The sequence below is a fragment of the Notamacropus eugenii genome, chromosome 1 (assembly GCF_028372415.1).
Source record: "Notamacropus eugenii isolate mMacEug1 chromosome 1, mMacEug1.pri_v2, whole genome shotgun sequence".
NCBI lineage: Eukaryota > Metazoa > Chordata > Mammalia > Diprotodontia > Macropodidae > Notamacropus > Notamacropus eugenii.
This window is the reverse complement of record NC_092872.1, coordinates 301,036,771-301,057,429: the sequence shown is the minus strand read 5'-3', so window position 1 is coordinate 301,057,429 and position 20,659 is coordinate 301,036,771. Positions and strand designations below refer to the sequence as shown.

At 37.2% G+C, this 20,659-nt stretch overlaps 1 protein-coding gene, 1 long non-coding RNA gene, 1 other non-coding gene and 1 pseudogene across 4 annotated transcripts in view; 3 read left to right on the top strand and 1 right to left on the bottom strand.

The window, feature by feature from the left end:
* The first annotated feature begins 2,987 nt into the window (after positions 1 to 2,987).
* TRNAK-CUU (transfer RNA lysine (anticodon CUU)) lies at positions 2,988 to 3,060 on the top strand. The gene has a single exon. It is a non-coding gene; the product is annotated as a tRNA-Lys (tRNA).
* A 368-nt stretch (positions 3,061 to 3,428) lies between these two features.
* LOC140517782 (uncharacterized) lies at positions 3,429 to 11,644 on the top strand. 2 transcript variants are annotated; one of them, XR_011971750.1, is made up of 3 exons: positions 3,429 to 3,749; positions 9,410 to 9,570; positions 10,220 to 10,302. It is a non-coding gene; the product is annotated as an uncharacterized lncRNA (long non-coding RNA). The 2 variants fall into 2 exon arrangements; XR_011971749.1 differs by lacking the exon at positions 10,220 to 10,302 and adding an exon at positions 11,368 to 11,644 and having other exon boundaries at positions 3,442 to 3,749.
* Positions 7,897 to 9,413, top strand: LOC140517781 (serine-threonine kinase receptor-associated protein pseudogene; annotated as a pseudogene).
* ACTR10 (actin related protein 10) overlaps positions 10,644 to 20,659 on the bottom strand; it is a 32,442-nt gene continuing 22,426 nt past the window's right edge. Inside the window, exons 11-13 of the mRNA XM_072629318.1 lie at positions 19,163 to 19,244; positions 17,856 to 18,057; positions 10,644 to 11,248 (exon numbers count right to left, since the gene is read on the bottom strand). Coding sequence (XP_072485419.1) covers positions 11,067 to 11,248; positions 17,856 to 18,057; positions 19,163 to 19,244 — 466 coding nt within the window. The 3' untranslated portion in view covers positions 10,644 to 11,066. The remainder of the gene's footprint in view (positions 11,249 to 17,855; positions 18,058 to 19,162; positions 19,245 to 20,659) is intronic.

The following is a 20,659-nucleotide window of genomic DNA, read 5'->3' as shown; positions in this document are numbered from 1 at the left end:
CTCAGGCAGAGGTACTAGAGATACAGAATGGACATGAACAGTGTTACAATTTGTCTTATTTGACAATACGTTTGTTATGTGTAGAAGGGAGGGCTTCTACTTGGAGATGGGGGTGATGGGCTGGAGCGTAAGGGATAGATTTTAAAAAAGAGCATCGACATAACATTACAAAAAAACCAAGGTGGGTCTACATAAATGCTAGCTATTATTATAATTTTATTTGTTTATTAAATGCATAGGAGAAAACAAAAATAAGTTGATGAAGGGACACAAATAGAGTAATTCTGTTACAATTACACACATATACATATATAATTCTTTAAAAAAAACCAAATTGTACAAATAGTTCATGACTTCTTTCTGGTTTGGTGTATATTGTGATGTTTGTGGATTTTTAATTTCAGAATAAAAAAGAAAAATATTGTCTAAATATGCTGCCTCTCTCTCTGTCTCTCTGTGTGTGTCTGTCTCTTTCTCTGTCTGTCTCTGCCTCTGTCTCTGTCTCTCTGTCCCTCCTCCTCCTCTGCCCTTGCTTCGCTGTCCCTGATCTGTTCTTCCCCACTTCCCGTCCCCCCACTACCCGATGACTGTCAAATGCAGTGGCCTCATTATATTCTCCACTTTCTTCACCTTCTTGAAGGCCCTTGGCTCTACTGACACCTCTTTCCTATCCAAAACCCTCCTCCTCAGATACAGATAACCTGTTTCCTGATTTTCCTCTTATCTCTGTAACTGCTCTTTTCATGACTCCTCCATTAGATCTTCACCGGCTTCCTATTCTCCCAAAGTCAGTGTTCTCCAAGAGACTGCACTTTGCCCTTTTCTATCTTCCCATCAATCTTGATTATTTGTTCAGCTTGTTATCACCTCTGGGTGACTTCCTGGACAATAACTCGAACCCTGACCTCTCTTCTGGGTTCCGGATTTACATCATTCTCATGATTCCTCAAATGCATTGTGAATTGGAATTTCCTCCTAGCTCCACTATTTCTGTCAGCTCCCTTCATTTCCATCACCTCACCTAGCCAGTTATCAAGTCTACCTATTCAGCATCACTGGAATCTTTCTCCCTCCTCTGAATTCCTATTGAAGCAGCTCTAGCAGGTGTGCATAATATCACCACTCTGGACCAATGGCTTCCAGTTAACTTCCTACCTCCAACTCTATCCTCCCCATTGATGCCACACGAATGTCTCTTATGCAGACATCAGGCAATATCATTCTTTTTCTCAAGCATCTTAAGTGGCTCTCTTACTGTCAAATGCATTTCAAATTCTCTTCCTTGGCATTCACCCCTAATCTGTTGCCAATCTACCTTTCCATTCACACTGGACTAATGTTTGTCACTAGATGCAACAGGCCCAGTACTTTCCTGGCTTTCTCTAGACTTGGAAGGTTCCTTCTCCTCTGTTTTTTGAGATTAGTATTTATGTTTATACATTCTCCAAAGACCAACTCAAATCCCACCTCCTATTTTCCCTGTAGCTAACTACCACCAGCTCTTCTCACTTTACAAAAAAGCACTTTATCTTGCATCTCTCTATACCACATATTCAGTTTGATGAGCTTTTTTTTTCAGGGGCCTACTGTGTTACTATTTGCTGAGGATACAAAGAAAATTAAAAAAAACAAACAACTAAAAGGTTCTGCCTGCTCTCAAGAAGCTTACATTCTATTGTATTACTGCATAGCCAAATTATTTTATACATGTCATTCTCCAACTAGACAGAAAACTACATGACAGCAGGGAACACATCTGACCTAGGCTTTTTAGTTTACCTAGTCTCTAGCACAGTATTCTTTAGGCCTTTGGTGCTTAATAAATGCTTATTGATTTAATAATAATAGTTTTTATACAGTTCTTTAAGATTTACTGTTGGCATTATACATGCTATACATATATATTATTATATTATAATGATGACATGATATAATAATGTATATTAGCATACGTCACATCTCATTTGATCCTTACAACTCTAGAATATACATTATAATATAATAATATATATTAGCATACCTCACGTTATCTCATTTGATCCTTACAACAACTCTAGGAGGTAGATATTATTATGAAACCCTTTTACAAATGAGGAAACAGAGGCTGAGAAAGAACAAGGAACTTCTCCAGGGTTACAGAGCTAGAAAGTGTCGTGAGACTGGATTTGACGGGCTGTCTTCCTGACTCCAGCACCCCCTGGCTGATTTGAGGTGCATGTCATCTCCCCTTTCAATGGTCGACGCCTTTGAGCACACGCCCTTTTATTTCATCTCTTTATATTACCAATGGCTAGGTTTTGCACATCAGAGATGCTTATGAGTTTTGATGAATTACAACGAATTAACTATGAGTTTTTCAGTTGTTCGCTTGAAGTGATAGTTTGTGAATAACTGAGATAATTTTAAAAATTATTTTTTAAAAACGATCATTACTGATCTAGAACTTTTGAAATATCCTAGCTCCAACAAAATATCTCAAAGGAAAAAATAAATATTTCTGAAATCTTGCCTTGGGTCGACTTAGTTCAACTTCCCCTCCCTTTTCTGGCTTTTTTTTTTCTTTTTTGGTTTTGATGTGGTTTTTTTTTCCCCCTTCATCTTAATTAGGCTGACTTGCTTTCGATTTTGTTTTTACTCCACCCTTCGTGTCCATGTTTTTTTACTTTCACAATTGACCTCTTCTACTTCTCCTCCCTTTACTAGCGGCTTAACAAAACACTCGCACCTTTTCCCCCCTTAAGAATGTTGAAGACGACGCCAAAGCTTTGACTTTGTATCCCTACGAAAACTTATCTTTCAGAGAACTTCCCAGGGCAAGCACCAAAAAAAATCCTTAAAAAATTCCTCCGAGGCAACGTAGTCGTTGTATAATGAAGCTTCATGCTTCGTCCATTTCAGTTCAACAACAAAAATGAAATTTACAAAGGACAATTGATGAGTCATGTATACGTATCAAGAAGGTAAAAAAGTGCCAACCTTTTAGGGTGGCCCGGCTAGCTCAGTCGGTAGAGCATGGGACTCTTAATCCCAGGGTCGTGGGTTCGAGCCCCACGTTGGGCGTGCTACTTTTTTCCGTAGTCTTCCACCTCCAGAATTAGCAACCCTAACGCAAATCACAATCGCGCTTGTATTTAATTTAATTTAATTTAAACAAATAGGATGAAAGTAAAGTGCTCCTGGAAGGTTAGTTTAATTTTGCAAACAGGAAGGGCGGAAGTTTTTCTGCGCATGCGTATCGAAAGCCACAGTACCCCACCCTGTCTCTTTTTTTTTCTGGTAGAACTTGAAACTGATTATTTAACACAACACAACACAACACAACACAACACAACACAACAAAAAATAAAGAACCCCAAACTTCTGAGAATATGAAATTCACTCTAGGAAAAATTGTAACGTTATGCATGCTCGCTGAGAGAGGGCCCTCCCTCTTTGTTTGCAAACAGAATACTGAATCCCCGATTGTGGAGGATGAGGTTCTGAAACCCCGGGGGTCCTGCGGTAGCTGCGGCGGGACGGAGAGAACCGAGGCCGGAGACTGGCCTCATTCACTCATTCACTCATTCACTCACTCATTCACTCATTCATTCATTCATTCATTCACTCACCCACTCATTCTTTCATGCATTCATTCAGGCACTAGCATTAAGGGGGGCTGGGAAAGACTGCTTGCGCAAAGTGAGACTTTAGCTGAAACTTGAAGGCAGGAGAAGAGGAGGGAGAGGATTTCTGACGTGCTGTAAGATAAAGTAAGTAGAATAAGCTAATGAATCTTCGTGTGTGTGTGTGTGTGTGTGTGTGTGTGTGTGTGTGTGTGTGTGTGTGTGTGCGCGCGCCCGTGTATTGGGGGAGGGGCCCAGGAGGAACCATTTCAGTCATTCGTTCATTCAACAAGCATTTATTAAGTATTTATTGTGTACAAAGTTAGGGATTCGAAGACAACAAAACAGTCCTTGCTCCCAGGGAACTTTATGTTCGCTGAAGGAAAACAACCTCGACAAAGGTAAATCAATACGAAATATGAGAAACTTCTGGGTGAGAACTCCCTCCACCAAAGAAAGTTATCACTTTCTCTGCAATTTTCCCGTTTTAGTGAAGTTGCCTAGGGAACTGAGAAAAATTGTGACTTGGCCAGGGTCTCATAGCCAGACTTGTGTGAGCCAGGGCTCGAATGGAGGGGTGCTTAGCTTTCTGCTGTTAGACACAGTGCGTCCGGGAAGCAAGCCAAGAGTCGGTGAGGAAGACCTGGGCTCAAGTGCGGTCTGACATTTATACTGGCTTTGTGACTGGACAAGTGTGGGAGGGCCAATAAGCGAACAAACAGAACTACAAAAAAGAGATAAAGGTAATGAGCGAAGCCCTTCGGTTCTGGAGGATTGGGCCACTTTCCGTGGAGCTCAGCTTGCCCTGGCCCCTTCCTGCGGACCTGAAGGTTCGACCACTTTGGAGAGGCACACGTGCTTTCTTGGAGAGCCCCTTTCTAACGGGCTCTTTGTCTCTGTGGGGGAGGGAGTTTCCAAAGGGGTTTGGCACCGGATCCTAGAATAGCTGCTTAATCAGTAGGCTTCAAAGGAGAGGACAAAGTCTCTGACCTTTCTCTTTTTCTTTGTTTTGGAGGAGTGGGTTGAGATTCCAACAGCCTTCCCCTCAGACTTCCATCAAGGATGGAGGAAAACTTCTCTCTCGCCTTTCCTCTCCCTAGCAGGAATTATGGCTATCTAAGCACATTGCAGAGAGAGCAAGTTTGTGTAGATGACCTCATACTGAAACTTAAGTCCTTCTCTGCTTCTTGTATTTCTTTCCCTGACTGAGTGAGCACAAGTGACCAGCGATCCTGAAAGATGGCTCTTTTTAGCCATGGTGGCTGTCTCATGAGCTTGAGAGGTCCCGAGACCTTAATAAGTTATGGGTATGAGTTGTCCAGTAGGAGGTACTTCCTGAAGCTATATATCCTTCTAAGAGGAGAAAGTGATTAGCACCTGGACGATGAATTATGCATGCTTGATCGGCCAAAAGTTGGAGATTTGAGTGAATTGTTCAATACTACGACAATGGGGGTTAAAGTTAAAGTGAAATCTATTCACAAGTTCCTTGGGAGTCTTTCCGACCTCTCAGGATTATAATAGTAATTATGGGTTATTGTTTTACGTATTTGTCAATGTGTGCTTCTGTGTCCTTTTGACCTCTTTAAATTCATGAAGCTCCCTCCAAAGCTGAACATAATCTATCTCAGAACTGCTGTTTGTGCCCAGGGGAAGGAAATACAAACAGGAAAAGATAGCCAGGGGTACAAGGTCCAAGCTCAGCTTACCTGGACAAACCCTTGCTTCATATATCACAATTTTGCATGTTACTTTGGGCAGGGATCATGTCAAACTTTATAATTTTCCTTTTAAAATACTTTTATTTACTTCAGTAAATATATCCTAATTACATTTTAAAAAATTTTCTAAATTTTTTTTTTGGACTTCCAAATTCTCTCCCCAACCTCCCACTCCTTCAGAAGGCAAACAATATGAAGGCAGTTAGACTTGTGACGTCATTCAAAACATTTTTCCGTATTATCCATGTCGCAAAAGAAAACACACACACACACACAAAACAAGAAAAATAAAGTGAAAGAAGTATGCTTTAATTTGCACTCAGTTAATCAGTTCTCTCTGGAAGTAGATAGCATTTTTTTTTTTCATGGGTCCTTTGGAATTGTCTTGGATCATTATATTGATTAGAGTAGCTATGTCTTCCACAGTTGATTATAGTTACAATATTGCTGCTACTGTGTACAGTATTCTAGTTATGCTCATTTCACTTCGCATCAGTTCATATAAATCATCTTGGGTTTTTCTGAAAACAACCTGTCCATTATTTCTTATAGCACAATAATATTCCATCACAACAATCATATACTACATGTTCAGCCATTCCCCAACTGATTGGCATCTGCTAAATTTCCAGGTTTTTTTTTTTTTTTGCTAGCACAAAAAGAACTCCTACAAATGTTATTGTACAAACAGGTACTCTTCCCTTTTCTTTAATTTTTTTCAGGGTACAGACCTAGTAGTGGTATTGATGGGTCAAACAGCATGCACAGTTTTATAACCCTTTGGTTATAGTTTCAAATTGTTCTCCAGAATCATTAGACCAGTTCACAACTCCACCAAACTTTGTTAGTTTTCTACTGTAATACTGAATTCTTTCTCTCCACCAATTTATAGCTTGTCCACAAGAAGTTTTCTCTTGGAAAGTCAATATATCACCTTGAATTTCATTGTCCTTAAGGTGATCATACACTTCTCAGTGCCGGAGGTAACTAAGCCTATGAATTATGGAAGAATTGAGGTCTTCAGTGACAGACATACTGAATTGCCTAAATAGATGACATCACAGGTCTGCATCATCCCTTGGTCCCTCTTTCCCCCAAGAAAATGTACAGTAGAAATATTCTTATAGTTAGTTGAACCAAGCATATAATTCAAAGTCTAACCTTTAGTGATATTCTTGAGAATAAAAGCTGGTAGTCAATTAAGTAAATATGGATAAGCAACATTAGATTTTAAAGAAAATAAGTGTTATATAATGAAGTATAGCAAACAAAGAATACATAATAAAATAAAATTACCAGTAAGTAAAGGTTTATACACAGTTCAGTTTACACTGAATACTACAGTTCATTTTTGGTTGAATTATATAAGGGACTGGAGTAAACTTAGAAGAGCTCAACAAAATGATTAGACGCAAAAGTTGGATGCCATAAGGAAGGCTCCATTTTAATCATTCAGCAAACATGCAAGACACTGTCCTAAACCCTGGGAGTATAAAGGCAGTCAATAATCCACAAGCATTTATTAAAATTTATTATGTGCCACGTACTGTTACTGCAAATATAATGAAAGGTAAAAAAGAGGAGAGAGAACACATAAATAAATAGATACACAATATATATGGCGTAGATGGAAGGTAATCTCAGAGGGAAAGGCATTAAAAACTGGGGGGACCTGGAAAGTACTTTTGCCGAAGGTTGGATATGAATTGAGTTGTGATGGAAGCTAGGAAATAATTAAGAGGTGAAGATGAGGGGGCCAAACATTCCAGGCATGGAGAACAGCTAGTGCAAAGTCACGGATACTAGAGATAGAGTGCCAGGTTGGAGGAAATGGATTGGAAATTGAATGGAAGGAGAATAAAATGTAAAAATATAGGAAAGGTAAGAGTAAGTCATTATAAATAGCCTTAAATACCAAAAAGAAGTCTTAATATTTGATTCTGGAGGTAAGAGAATGCCATTAGAGTTCATTGAACAGGATGTCATGATTTTATAAGAAAGACCATCTTGGCAGCCAAGAGTAGATTGGAGTTGTAGAGACTTGAGGAAGAAGATGAGGTAGAAGGCTATTGTAGCAATCTACATAAGAGGTGATGAGGACCTGAACTAGGTTTGTGGCTACATGAGTGGAGAGGAGGGGATACACAAACACACACGTATATATGTGTGTGTATATACATATCTATATCTATCTTTATATCTCAGAGATGTTGTGAAGGTAGAAATGATAAGATTTGACAATGGATTGGATATATGGGATGAGAGTAGTGAATTGAGGAAGATGCTGAAGTTGCAGGCCTGGGTGTTATTGACAGTAGTAGTAAAGTTGGGATGAATTGTTTTTAATAGGTTGAGCTTGAAATGCCTGTGGGACATTTGGTTCAGTATTCAAATAATAGCTGGAAGTCACTTCCTCTTAGTATTGTTGTGGACTATCCTAGGTGCCACCCTATTCCTTTTCTTCTTCCTGCCTTCCCTCCCTACTGTAACTGGAGACCATTTGGACTCCCTGGAGGATGCTCTTTCAGCACTGCCAACTGGCCAGCTCCCCACCCTTCCCCTCTACTTAGTCTTGATGTAAGGACCATGACTTTCTTGAGGTGGCCCAAGCTGCTGCCCAGAAGGGGTAGGAGCAGCTGTAAGAGGTCATCAACAATCTCATGGCACAGGCAGACCCCATTTACTTGCATAAGGCACATGTGGTCTATGGTGGATTTGGTCATTATGTCATCATGCCCTGTAACTATTTCCTAATCAGTGCCTACAAAAAGGGTAAGCCTATGCAGCTCCAAGGAGATATGGGAGACTGAACTGGGAGATTTTGGGGTCATAAGGGTGCTGTATGGGTTGGAACATTGAAGAAAGATGTTCCAAAAATAGTTATAGCAGTTTCAGATTTTACAGGCAAAGTGTGGGATGCTGTTTCAAGATGAACTGATGACTTTGGCTTATAAACAAATTATCAAGTGTGGGTTTCACTTAGGATAACACCGAATTATTGACAAGTGGACAGGATTAACTCTTACGTACACAATTTGAACAAACCTGAAGCAGGACCTAATCGGTTGGAGAGATTGTTTCAGCTGGTGATAAAAACTGTCCACCTCTGGGATAGTGGACAGAAGTGAAGTCTCTTAACTTTACTATGTCAGTTAGCAGCATGGAATACGTTCCTGAAGGAGAGATTTTGGTAATGTGGCTATTAGTAATGTATTCAGTCTGGAGCCAATTAAATCCTTTGAAACTCCTGCTCCAATCCATTCTATATCTCTTCACCTAGAGAATGTCACTGCAGGGAGAGATTTTAAGCTTAATAAATATGATTATAATAGTGGAGAAGAGCTAGAATCTGACAAAGGACACTAGTCCTTTTGCTGTGTGAGGTTTCTGGAGAACTGTATGCTCTGAAGATGGGACATGGAGACTATAGCAGACTGTGGAAGGGAAAATGTGTCCTTTGGAGATTTCATTTTCAGAGATAACAGAAGCACTGGAAGATCTTGGCTCAGAAAATTTAGATTGCACCTAAATTTTCAACTCCTAAAGTTAAGGCTTGAGCATCTGTTGTATGCTACAGATGTTATGAAACATATGGACTAAAACAAACAAGCAGTAATTAGCATGAGCCCTTAACGAGTTAATCTCCATATAAAGCAAACATGGGCATCGTTTGATAGGGAATGTGAAAGTTAGCTCTAGTGTTGGGAGTAGTATAAACTGAGAATATATGTGTGTATATGCATATGTATATGTCTGTATATATGTAGATGTCCGTATATGTATATGTGTATGTGCATTTGTATGTGTATGTATGTATATATAACAGTAGGTAGACCTGTTCTCATTTCATTCACTATCCTACTGCCTTTTTGAATGAACATGTACAAGCCAAAATCCAGTTTCTTTATTGCAATAATATATTTTTTAGCCATTGTACTTCATTATGGAGAAAAAATGTAAATGGCCTATTTTATTTTTTATCCTGAAAACTGAAAATCTTTTGCTTTAGTTGTAAAGAAGGGAGTATGGAAGAAAGTATTTGGCTTGATTTCTCTTTCACTCTTCTGAATAATGAATTGTTTTCAGTTGTCTAGATAAAATGCCTGTATAACAACAAGTACAACAAAGGCACTTGGAGATGTAACTGCAATTCAGCAGAGGGACTCAAATTGGATGGAGAGATAGATCTGGGAATCATTTGCATAGAAATGACTGAATCTATGGGAGCTGATGAGAGACCAGATGAGGTAAGTCTAGAGCCAAAAGAGAAAAGAGTGTAGGACCAGGCATTGGGAGACACCTATAGTTAATGGGCATGACATGGAGGATGAATCAGGAAAGAACAAAGAGAGACAGGAGAGAACAGTACCACAAAAATCTTAAGAGGAGAAACTATCCAGAAGGCAAGGGTGATCAACAGCATTGAATGCTGGAGAGATGTCAAGGGGATGAAGACTGGGATTTTTAGATTAGTTTTTAGATTTAGCAGTTAAGATCTCATTAATTGGTAACTTTGGAGAAAGTAGTTTCTGTTGAACAGTGAAACTGGGAAACAAAGAAAAAGAAAAATAAGGGACAGTACCCTGTTTTAAGAAGCTGACAGTTTTGTAGGGGAATCAAGGGACACAAAAATAATTATGATACAAATTAGAATAAGAGTCGTGACATAAGACCAAATAAAGAAAAAACCAGCATAAATTTCAGCAAGATTATTTACACTTAAAAATTATGAGGCTAAGTACCTATCTAAGGAAGTATAAAAAGTAACATTTGGCATACAGAGTATAGGATTGATGAAATGATCAATAAAAGTCCTTGTAAGAGTTGGGGTCTGACAGAAAATATAAATATATGCTCCATTAAAATCTGCCTCTGTCTCTTCATCATGTCATGTAGGTAACCCTGATTGGATCAAGACTATGTGACTCATATGGAAGATCTGAAAAACTAAAGACTTTGGGTGGGTGGGGGTGTCTGGCAACAGATACTTTGTATCTTTGTCTGAGGACCAGACTAAATTCAGAAAGTCTTCTCACTGAAGGCTGCTTTTTTTTTTTTTTTGTCATAGCAATTCAGGAAGACCCTATACTAAGACCCTATACAAGCTGGCTATTTGTTACTACTATTCTTCACTGTGAAATTAATGCTTGAGAATTTTCATATTTTATACACAACAGATGCTCAAGTAATGTTACCTTATATTTAAGATAATATTTTCAGCCAGAAGGGTCAAAGATATTTTAATTTACCTGAAACTCATAGCTATAATATATATTCATGGACCCTGCCCACTGGAATAATATACTGGCCACAACAAAACTTTTTTATATTTGAAATAACTTTAATATTTGAAATAACTAGTAATGTTTAACACTGTTAAATATTCAAATGAATAGCCATTAAACATTATGACATTTTCAACAGACTCTCTAAAGGCTGGAATGCATATTACAAACTGCGGGGAGAAAAAACTGTTACCCTTTTCTTATAATGGACTTTAACAAACTTCCAGAATTAAATTGTGTTGCATATACTATTTATATAAATACAGCAAATCTCACAGAGGTCAGCTACCAAAGCTCCTTAAGAAAAACAAAAAGGCCAGAAAAGGAAACACAGATTTGCTTTCACTTATCCTAAAGTTAACTATAACACAATATCCTGTACACATTGTGTAGTACATTTGTAATTAGTTATGATGATATATTCTCGAGTCAAGTGCAGCTGCATTTCATTCAGGCATTTATTTTTCAGTGGAAAATGCTCTCTTCATCAGTGGGGGTGGAGCTTTACCCACATCAAACATCATTTCCATAGGGGGATTACTGAGTGAGCACCAGTCAGGAATTCGGCCTGTCTGATTATAATATTCCTTTGAAATGGAACGACTCCCAAGTATGTCCTGCAAGGCTCCAAAAATAGCACCTGAATTATAAAATGACAAGAATCAGAGAATATAGTGAGTGAAAATTGTGAGACTTATTTAAAAAAGTTTTTATACTCAGAATATTGGGAACTCCTGATTTAGACTTTTCTCTTTGCAGATTTTACTTGGATTCATCTCAGAAAACAAAGCTCTGAGTAATACAAGGCTTCATTCTCAGGCACAGCAACCAAATGGATTAAGAGTAAAACTGCAAATCATATTGGAATGTAAATTAAAACAAAAACAAAAAACTAGTTTAGATACTATGGACATTATACTTCTAAATTTTGCTACATCATCATTCAGTGATACATAGCCCTTGGTTAACTTTTATATGTACCTTTAGAAATAATTTGTTACTAATTTATTGAAATAAATTATGAGATTTCACTCCATCGTATGTTTCATTTTTGAAATAAATTTTTGTTAGAAGCAGCTGCAACTGGATACAATCAATAATACTCTTGGTTTTTGTGGTCCTATGCTTCCTGCATTCAAACTACTTAAGCCTTTGTTACAGTTTGGTCCTCAATGTAAAGACCTTAGGCTAATATGTAGGTAAGTCTACAATCATGTTTTCATTTTATTTTATTTTTTAACTTTGGCAGCTAACTTGCTATGGACTGATACTCAAAATACCTTAACCGAAATATTTAGTGATTTATATTTTTATAGCACTGTGAACACAGCCTGCGCTAAGATTCTATCATTTTATTTTCATAATAAACCTTCCAAGTTTATGTCCATGTAAAAACACTTTCCATGAAATTCATTTGCATTTTTAAATCTAAAAGTTACAAAATTCAATTATTTCTCATTTCAGAATCTCAAAATTTTTTTCTCCATGTATAATTAAATTCTATCACTGTCATTTAGCAATAATGCGATCAATGGTGTCATTTCTGAACCAGAAGAGTAGCAATAAAAATACAATAGATTCTAATATTTATTCTACTTGTACTTTTGTTCACATATACATTTTGAGGGGAAAAATATCAAGAAAAATGTTTCCCTTCATAAAAAACAGAATTATAAAATTTCAATTGTTACATCATGAAATTACTTTGCAAATGAGACTTCTAAAAGAATAAAAATAAATAAAAAGATTAAAAACACCAGAATTTATAACATTTATTTATTTTTTTTTGGAGCCAGGATGGATGGATGTCCTTTATGGAGGGTGGCAAGCCAAAACAAATAAAATTAAAGGATCAAACATGTAAAAACTGGGTGTGAGAAATAGAAACAACCAATTTAATTCTTAGACCCTTAATATCAGTTCAAGCTCCAATACAGAAGGGTGATCTCCAGGATGCCCAATCTCTTCCTACCCACCACTCCCAATCGTGAAATAATAATAATTCACATCTAAATCCCTACCTTCCCACTCCTCTACCTCTGCCTCTCCCCCACCCCCCCAACTGGCAAAACCATCATAGATCCTCCCCACAAAGTATTCATCCAGGGCCACATGGCACAAAGGCTTCTTGGGAACTCACCATGTGTCAGCATGAGGCCCCCAAACACCTCTGGATTCCTGGGGTAGTTTCTCCTGTGATTAGTAGTTAAATTAGGTTTCTGCATAAGCAGGAAGAAATAAGGGGAAAGGAAGGCAGGAACAAGGGAGAGATCTCCAGAAATCGTCCTTATGAGACTCCAAACTGCATGACCAACTCCTCTTTTGAGTCGAACCAGATCAGAGCAAGTGCCCTATAGGCATAAACAGCTATTCTGGAGACCTGCTGCAAATCTGCAAAGGGGACGGTCACTGGCAAGCACTTGATGGGGCTGGCTGGTGAATGATGACAGTGGCAGCAGCTTCTTTCAGTGAGTCAAACTACTGCTCAGGACAGCTAGGCGGGTACTATATTGTCTTGCTTGGTGCTCCAATACACTACTGTCCACCAGTAGTTACATCCTGGATGTCATCATTACCCACAAAGTGTTGCATTTCCATGATCAAAACCTCTGACAATACTCTATTAGACTATAACCTCCTATCATCCATTTTTCCCTATGCCTTATTCCTCTTAAGCCTATTTAAAAATTGTTATCTGCCCTTACTGTAACTTCTAATCACTGTCCCCAAAATTTTAAGAAAAAAATTTTAATTATGAATTTGAAAAACATACACAAAATTTCTCCATTCATACAGCTTGCTGCTTTATAAAGACATATATTAAATTTAAGTCAATAGGTCCAGTAATACCTTGTCTACATCCCCTTCTGAGCTCCTTTGTGTATTTTGAAAAATGTTTCACTGATGCTTTTTCTTGCTTCCTTCCTTTTTTGTGTGTATCAAAATCATTCCTCTCACACTTCTCCTAACCTCTCTTCACAAAATAAAAGCTCTTTTCTTGGCCCTTTTAATCCATTATCTCTCTGCCAAGAGGTGGGAAGTATGATTCATTATTAATGTTCTGGAGGTGTGATTGGTCTGCATGGATCACTATTTTCAAGTCTTCACAGTTGTTTTCTTTTATATTGTTTCCTTTACTATTACACTTCAGACTGTAGTCATTGTATAAAACGTTCTATGAGTTCTGTTTACCTTAGTCTACCTCAGTTCATTAAGTCTTCCCAGGTTTCTCTGGATCTCTTGTATTTCATACTTTCTTTTGGTACATTATTAAATTATATCCTTAAATCACAATTTGTTCAGCCATTATCCACCTGATGGCTACCCATTTTGTTTCCAGTTTGCTGTCACCACAAAAGTGCTATTATATAAATATTTCTGTGCACATGGGTCCTTTCTTTTTTTTATATCTTTGGAAGAACATGCCGAGTAGTAAAATTGCTGAGGCACATGATATTATGTATGCACAATTTCATGATGTTTTGGGTATAGCTTTAAACAGCTTTAAAAAATAACTGGACCAATTTATACTCTACCAGCACTCGTGTAGCTGTATTGGGAGCGTAGTGGCTCTAAAAATAATTTGCTGACTTTGTAATTTTTGTCAATCAAATGGATAAAAGGTATAATCTCTGACTTGTTTTAATCTGAATTTCTCTTCTTCTTCTTATTAGTGATATGACTGTTAACAGCTTGCATTTCTGTTTTTGAGAACTGCTTATTAATTTCCTTTGATCACTTACTGACTGGGGAATTGTTCTTTATATCAATTCATTTTGGATATCAGATCTTAATCAGAGAAATTTGATGCAAAGATTTTTCTCCCAGTTAACTTTCACTTTTAATTCTAAATTAATTTTGCTTTTGCAAAAACTTCAATTTCATGGAATTAAAACTGTCCATTCTGTCTCCTGTGATCTCTTCCATCTTTTGTTGGATCATGATCCTTCCCTTACCATATTTATGAAAAGTATTTCTTTTCTTGTTCCTTTGTTTATAATAAGATCTTTTGTGTTAAACACTGACTAGCTCAGTGACCTTTTTGCTTCAGTTTCTCCAACTGCGGAAAGGGAAGAATACACAGCACCTACTTCCAAAGTTATTGCAAGGATCAAATCAGATGACATTTGTAAAGTGCTGAGCACAGTGCCCAGCACAGAGTAGGTGCTACAGAAATGCTATTAGCATCATCTAGGCCATGGATCTCTTTGAAGCTTACTGTGGTACATGAGTTGAAATGGTGCTCAGAACTGAATTGCTGCCAGATTCCTCTTCTGTATTCCCAAACAGTTTCTCTCACTTAGAAAGTTCTTATCTTATTATTTGGAGTTGCTGAGTCTATCAAACACTATGCTACTATATTTGATTGTTTCTGGAACTCACTGTGTCTAATCGTCTCCACTGATTCACTTTTCTATTTTTAAAATTGAACCAAAAGTTCAATTTTTGATGATTACTCCTTTAGGGTATGGTACCATCTAGCACTACACGGCCTCCATCCTTCATTCTCCCTACCCCCTATTTATTTCCCTTGAGATACTTGACCTTTAGCTCTACCAGGTGAATTCTGTTGTTATTTTGTCTAGTTGTATAAAGTCATTCATTTTGTAGTTTGGTATGGCACTGAATCTGTAAATCAATTTAGTTAGAATTTTTCTTTTTATTATGTAAATATGAATCAATTATTTAAATTCTGCCATTATATAAAGAGTATTTTGTAATTTCATTCATATAATTCCTATATATGTTTTAATAGGTGTAATAGAATCCTAATAAAGCTGCCCCCAGCCCCAAATTCTAACTTCCTTGTAGGCTCCACTGAACAGCAGGCCCACTGCACCTACCTTCCCCCCTCCCTCACCCCTGGCCAATATTCAATATTCTAACTTCTTCATACATGCCTCACTGTTCAGTAGAACAACAGATGTGTCCATGAACTCAATAGTTCTTACAGGAACAGCAGGCGTGGAAAGCCAGCTATTGCCTCTACCTAGGCACTACCCTAGGACCCATTCCTCATATTTCCAACAGAAACAGCAGGTGTGTCCATGCACTCAACCTCAACCACATCCATCTAGTCCTATACAGGACTACAATACTCAGCCAATCAGAAAGCGGCACCACCAGGATGCCCAAGCAAGTTATGGACCCCAAAACAATAGAAGGAACTTTCCTAAGTACTTGCACAGTAACAGTAAAGAACTGACCTAAACGTATAACACACAGAGGCTTATAATAATATTATTATCATATATACATACCCCCCTAAATGGGTTTCTCTATATGCACTGTGGGTAATCGCAGGTGCAGTTTCACTGTGGCTGGAACACCCCCCCCTGCCCCGTTACCTAATCCCTTAACAAACCTCTCTTGCCTTTTTAATATTCATAATTTCTGTTATGTAATTGCATCTTTACCCTACAAAAATCCCTCTTGCTTTCTCTGAAGTTGCTGGTTCCTTTTGGAACTTAGCCCACTTCATGAGAGGCATCAATCTCAATAAATGCCTATACCTGGATTAGAGGTGGTCTGACTCTGAATTCTTTGAGATGACACCACCACAACACATCATGAGATGACACCACACTTTTTGGTGTCCCAGAGCTCAAACTGCAACAGGCAGACTCTGAGGTATTTTATACATTCTGCAGTCATTTTGAAAGCAATTTCTTTTTCTATCTCTTCCTGCTGACTTTTAAAAGAATAATATATACAAACATTCATGACTTTTATACACATATTTTTAACATATTGCTACTTTGTTTATTTTATTGTTTCCATTGATTTCTTAGCTGAATCTCTAGGGTACTCTCAATAAACTAAAGTGATAATTTTGTTTACTCTTTGCCTATGCTTATTCCTCCAATTTCAATTTTTTTATTGCTATATCAAATAATAGTGGTATTAACAGACATCCTTGCTTTATTCTGATTTCACTGCAAAGACCCCTTGTAGAATTATTCTATTTTAAATAGTACTGACTCTTTGTTTTAGATACCATATTAATAATGTTGAGTCATTTTTCAGTTATGTCTGACTCTTTGTGATCCCACTTGGGATTTTCTTGGCAAGGATGGTAGTTTGCCATTTCCTTCTCCAACTCATTCTACAGATAAGGAACTGAGACAAACAGGGTTAAGTGACTTGCCCACGGCTACACAGCTAGTAAGTTGTCTGAAGCTGAGTTTGAACTCAGAAGAGGAATCTTCCTGACTCTACACACAGCACTCTATCTACTGCATCACCTAGCTGTTTCATATTAACAAAGGATATATTTATTTCTACAAGAAAATACTTTTAATGTAAGTGGCTGGCATACTTTGTCAAAATAATTTTGTTTATTGATACAATTATGTGATTTTTATTATTTTGTTAACAGATTTTTTGACTACGAATATGATTAATATATATGTTATATGTAATATGTTTATAGATTTCTCAGTACTGAACCAAACAACTGCATTCCTGGTATAAGTTTAACCTTGTCATTGTGTATAATCTTTTAAATATATCCATACTTCCCTATGTTTACACCTGATTCCATAAGCTCCAAAATGATTCTCTTTTCTCTCCAAGATAAAATATGAACTACTTTGCCTTTTTAAAGCATTTTACAATCTGGACCCAATCTATATTTCTAACCTTGATTATATATTTATTTCTCTTGTATGCTATGGTACTACCAAATTGGCTTTTTCTTTCTTCCTCATACACAGCACTGGATTTCACTTCTCTATTCCTTTGTAACAGTTACCCTCTTCCCCTCCCAGCCTCCCACCTGAAATGCTTTCCCTCCGTTGCTGCTTCTCAGAAGTCATATCTTCATTCAATGTTCAGCTCAGGTGATATCATCTCTTACTTTTACCTGCTTTCCTTTATTCCCCCAATTGTTAGTTTTGGCTTTTAAATAAATCTAGTTCTTCAAATAAACCATGTTAATTTATACTTATACCTCCACTTGAATGACAAGAGAAATAAATTTATTAGACAATTGTTACTATTTAAGCAAAGTAAAACATATACATATGTGTGTGTGTGTGTGTGTGTGTGCGTGCGCATTCTTATGGTACACTTAACAGTTCTGAATAAAAAATTACCATTGTACTTAACCATGTATCAATACCATTAAAAACACAGTAATGGTTATTGAATGAACAAGTATCATCAATACAAGAAAAAATTAAGTTCTGAAGATATAAATTTATTTTTAACATGCTAAACATAGTACTTTAAAATTGAAGTCTTACCTCCCAACCAGGCCACACAATTAGGTTTTGCAGGTGGAGTATGAATTCGGAATGTCTTAGTGCCAAGTGCTTTTTTGTATTTTGGTTTTTCTACCAAATACTTGATTTCTGCCATTAATCTATGTAAGAATCCTGGCAGCATAGCAGTGCCACCTATGACTACCAGGTTCTCTGCCAGCTGCTTCCTTGTGTCTATTGGGCACTAGTAATAAAGACAAAAGAAAACAAGTTATTGTATGTACAGGTACAACCTGACTTTTAAAAAATGAACCTAGAATAATAAAATGTTAGGTGATCATTTGTATTAAGAAATGATTATGTGATTTACACAATCTTTCAATGGTGATTTCTCACAAGTGATGATACAGTTGGAAAAATTATGACACTATATATAAATTTTTCTTACTAAAAGAGAAAATAAATGTAATTTCCTTGAAGCATTTCACTCTAAAAATGAGCATGTGCATCTTCATTTATTCATAGGTGCTGCAATAATTACAGAAAAGGGATCTAAAAGCAAATGCTATTCTCTAAGGCAGTGTTACTCATTCATAGTTTTGTGACTCTGAAGCTACATGTGCAATTACCAGTATCTGATAATTCTGATAATATTCTAATACAGACATGAAAAATGTTATAGAGATAAAGACTCTTTGAGAAACAAACTGTATAGGGTGCTACTATCCTTCTATTCACCCAGGTTTATAATGTTATCATCTTGACTCTTCCTTCACTCTCCTTACTCATATTTAAATAGCTGCTTCGGCAACTCTTAATTCTACCTCCACATCTTGCCCCTATTTCCTTCTCTCTATTGACAGTGCCACTATCCTAGTTTAGGGCTTTACTACCTTTTACAACTCAACTTTCCACCATCTTTGTACATAAGCCATCCCCCAAGCACCCCCTCTCAGAAGTCCTATCTTCATTCAATATCCAGCTCAGATGACATAACTTCTTCCTTCTACCTGCCTTCTTTCATTTCCCCAACTGTCAGTATCCTTCTGCTCTCAAATTACCTTATATTTAGGCAACTGTGAATATGTTTATCCTCTAGTAGAGTGTGAATATAAGCTCCTCAAGGGCAAGGTCTTTTCCATATTTGTCTTTGTATTGCCAGCACCTAGTATAATACCTTGTAGGTACTAGTAGGTAATTAATGTTTCTTGAATGGAATTGAAAGAATGAAATAAAAACAGAATATGTGGGAATTTCTAATTTCTGCACATAGTACACCCTTTGTAATCATTTGCTGAATTATATCTGTTATACTGAATTCTATCAATTCATTAAAATAACAGGAATACCTGTATAAGTGAATCCAATATTAAAGTGGCTACCGATTTCTCTTCATTATCTTGCTCAAACAGAACTTCCACAACAGAATCTCTAGTGAGATAAAAAGAAAACTACTAGTATCACAGCAATTACTGTGATGAATATAACATACAAATAACTCTAAAATGAGACAGCATAATTTAATGACAAAACAGGTTGTTACTAAACAGATTTAGACATATTTATGACCTTGCTGATTTAAGAATACTCTAACATGATACAGTATATAACCCATTCATGATTGCTGATCTTGTGTGACTTGTTTGTTTTACCAAAAGTTTGCCCCTGGGAGTCCACCCAATGCACATTTTAAGGCTACCAGTGGAACTCTTGGGCTATCTGTTATCCCTTGTTCTTGCTACATATCCAGTCCATCTTTTTTCCCTGTCATATAACGACTTGATGATGTCCTTTATTCCTGTTCTTTGGCGTTCTTCATTTGTAGGAACACTGGCAAAATATTAGTTTTGAAAAGATGGGCCTTTGTTTTCACAGAAGCTTTGGGACAGTACAAGAGCTTTTCAGTTTTCTGAAAGCAATATAGCCCATCTGGTTCGTGTTTAATTTGGGGCGCACTTCATTGTTCATCAGAACTGTCTATTTTAGATAAAATAATAGATAACATTTATACAGCACTTTAAGGTTTGCAAAGTACTTTAATATTCATTTGATCCTCACACCAACCATGAGGATGGAATACTTCATTAATCTCATTTTACAGATGAGAAAAATGAGGCAGATAGAAGTCAAGTGATTTATTCAGAGCCACTTATGATAAAATTCATCAGGTCTTGCTGATTTCAAGATTCACAACAGAACCTAGTTGCCTCAAATATATTACACATATGCACATGTATATCTGAGCACACCTATACTTACATATGCCTAGACAATACAATATATATACACCAATGCATATATGTGTATATGTGCATGCACGCACACCCACCCACCCACACACACACACACACTATTAGAAAAATTCTAAAAATCTTGAACTATGGACACTGGATTTGAAAAAGTCATGTGTCAAATCGCATTGCCCAGAACATGACAACTCTAGGATGAGAGTCTAGACTCCCTACATAGACAGTTCTTGTTAAAAACAAGAAGTTCTCTCAGCAGGTGTTCAGCTACCTGCTTGTTCAACTTGTTCAGCCATTTCCCAAGTAATGGGCATCCCCTTAACTTCCAGTTCTTGACCACCACAAAAAAGTTGCTATAAATATTTTTGTACATGTGGGTCCTTTTCCCACTTTTATGATCTCTTTGGGATACAGACCTAGAAGTGGTATTGCTGGATCAAAGGGTATGCACATTTTTATAACCCTGTGAGCATAGAGGAACTTACATTCTTGACTCCTGATCAATCTGACACATTCTTAACTTATTGTGCTCTTTTCATGCTCTGGAACCTGCCCATCTGGGTCAGGCTTCTTCTCCTCACTTCCTCTACCACTCCTTCC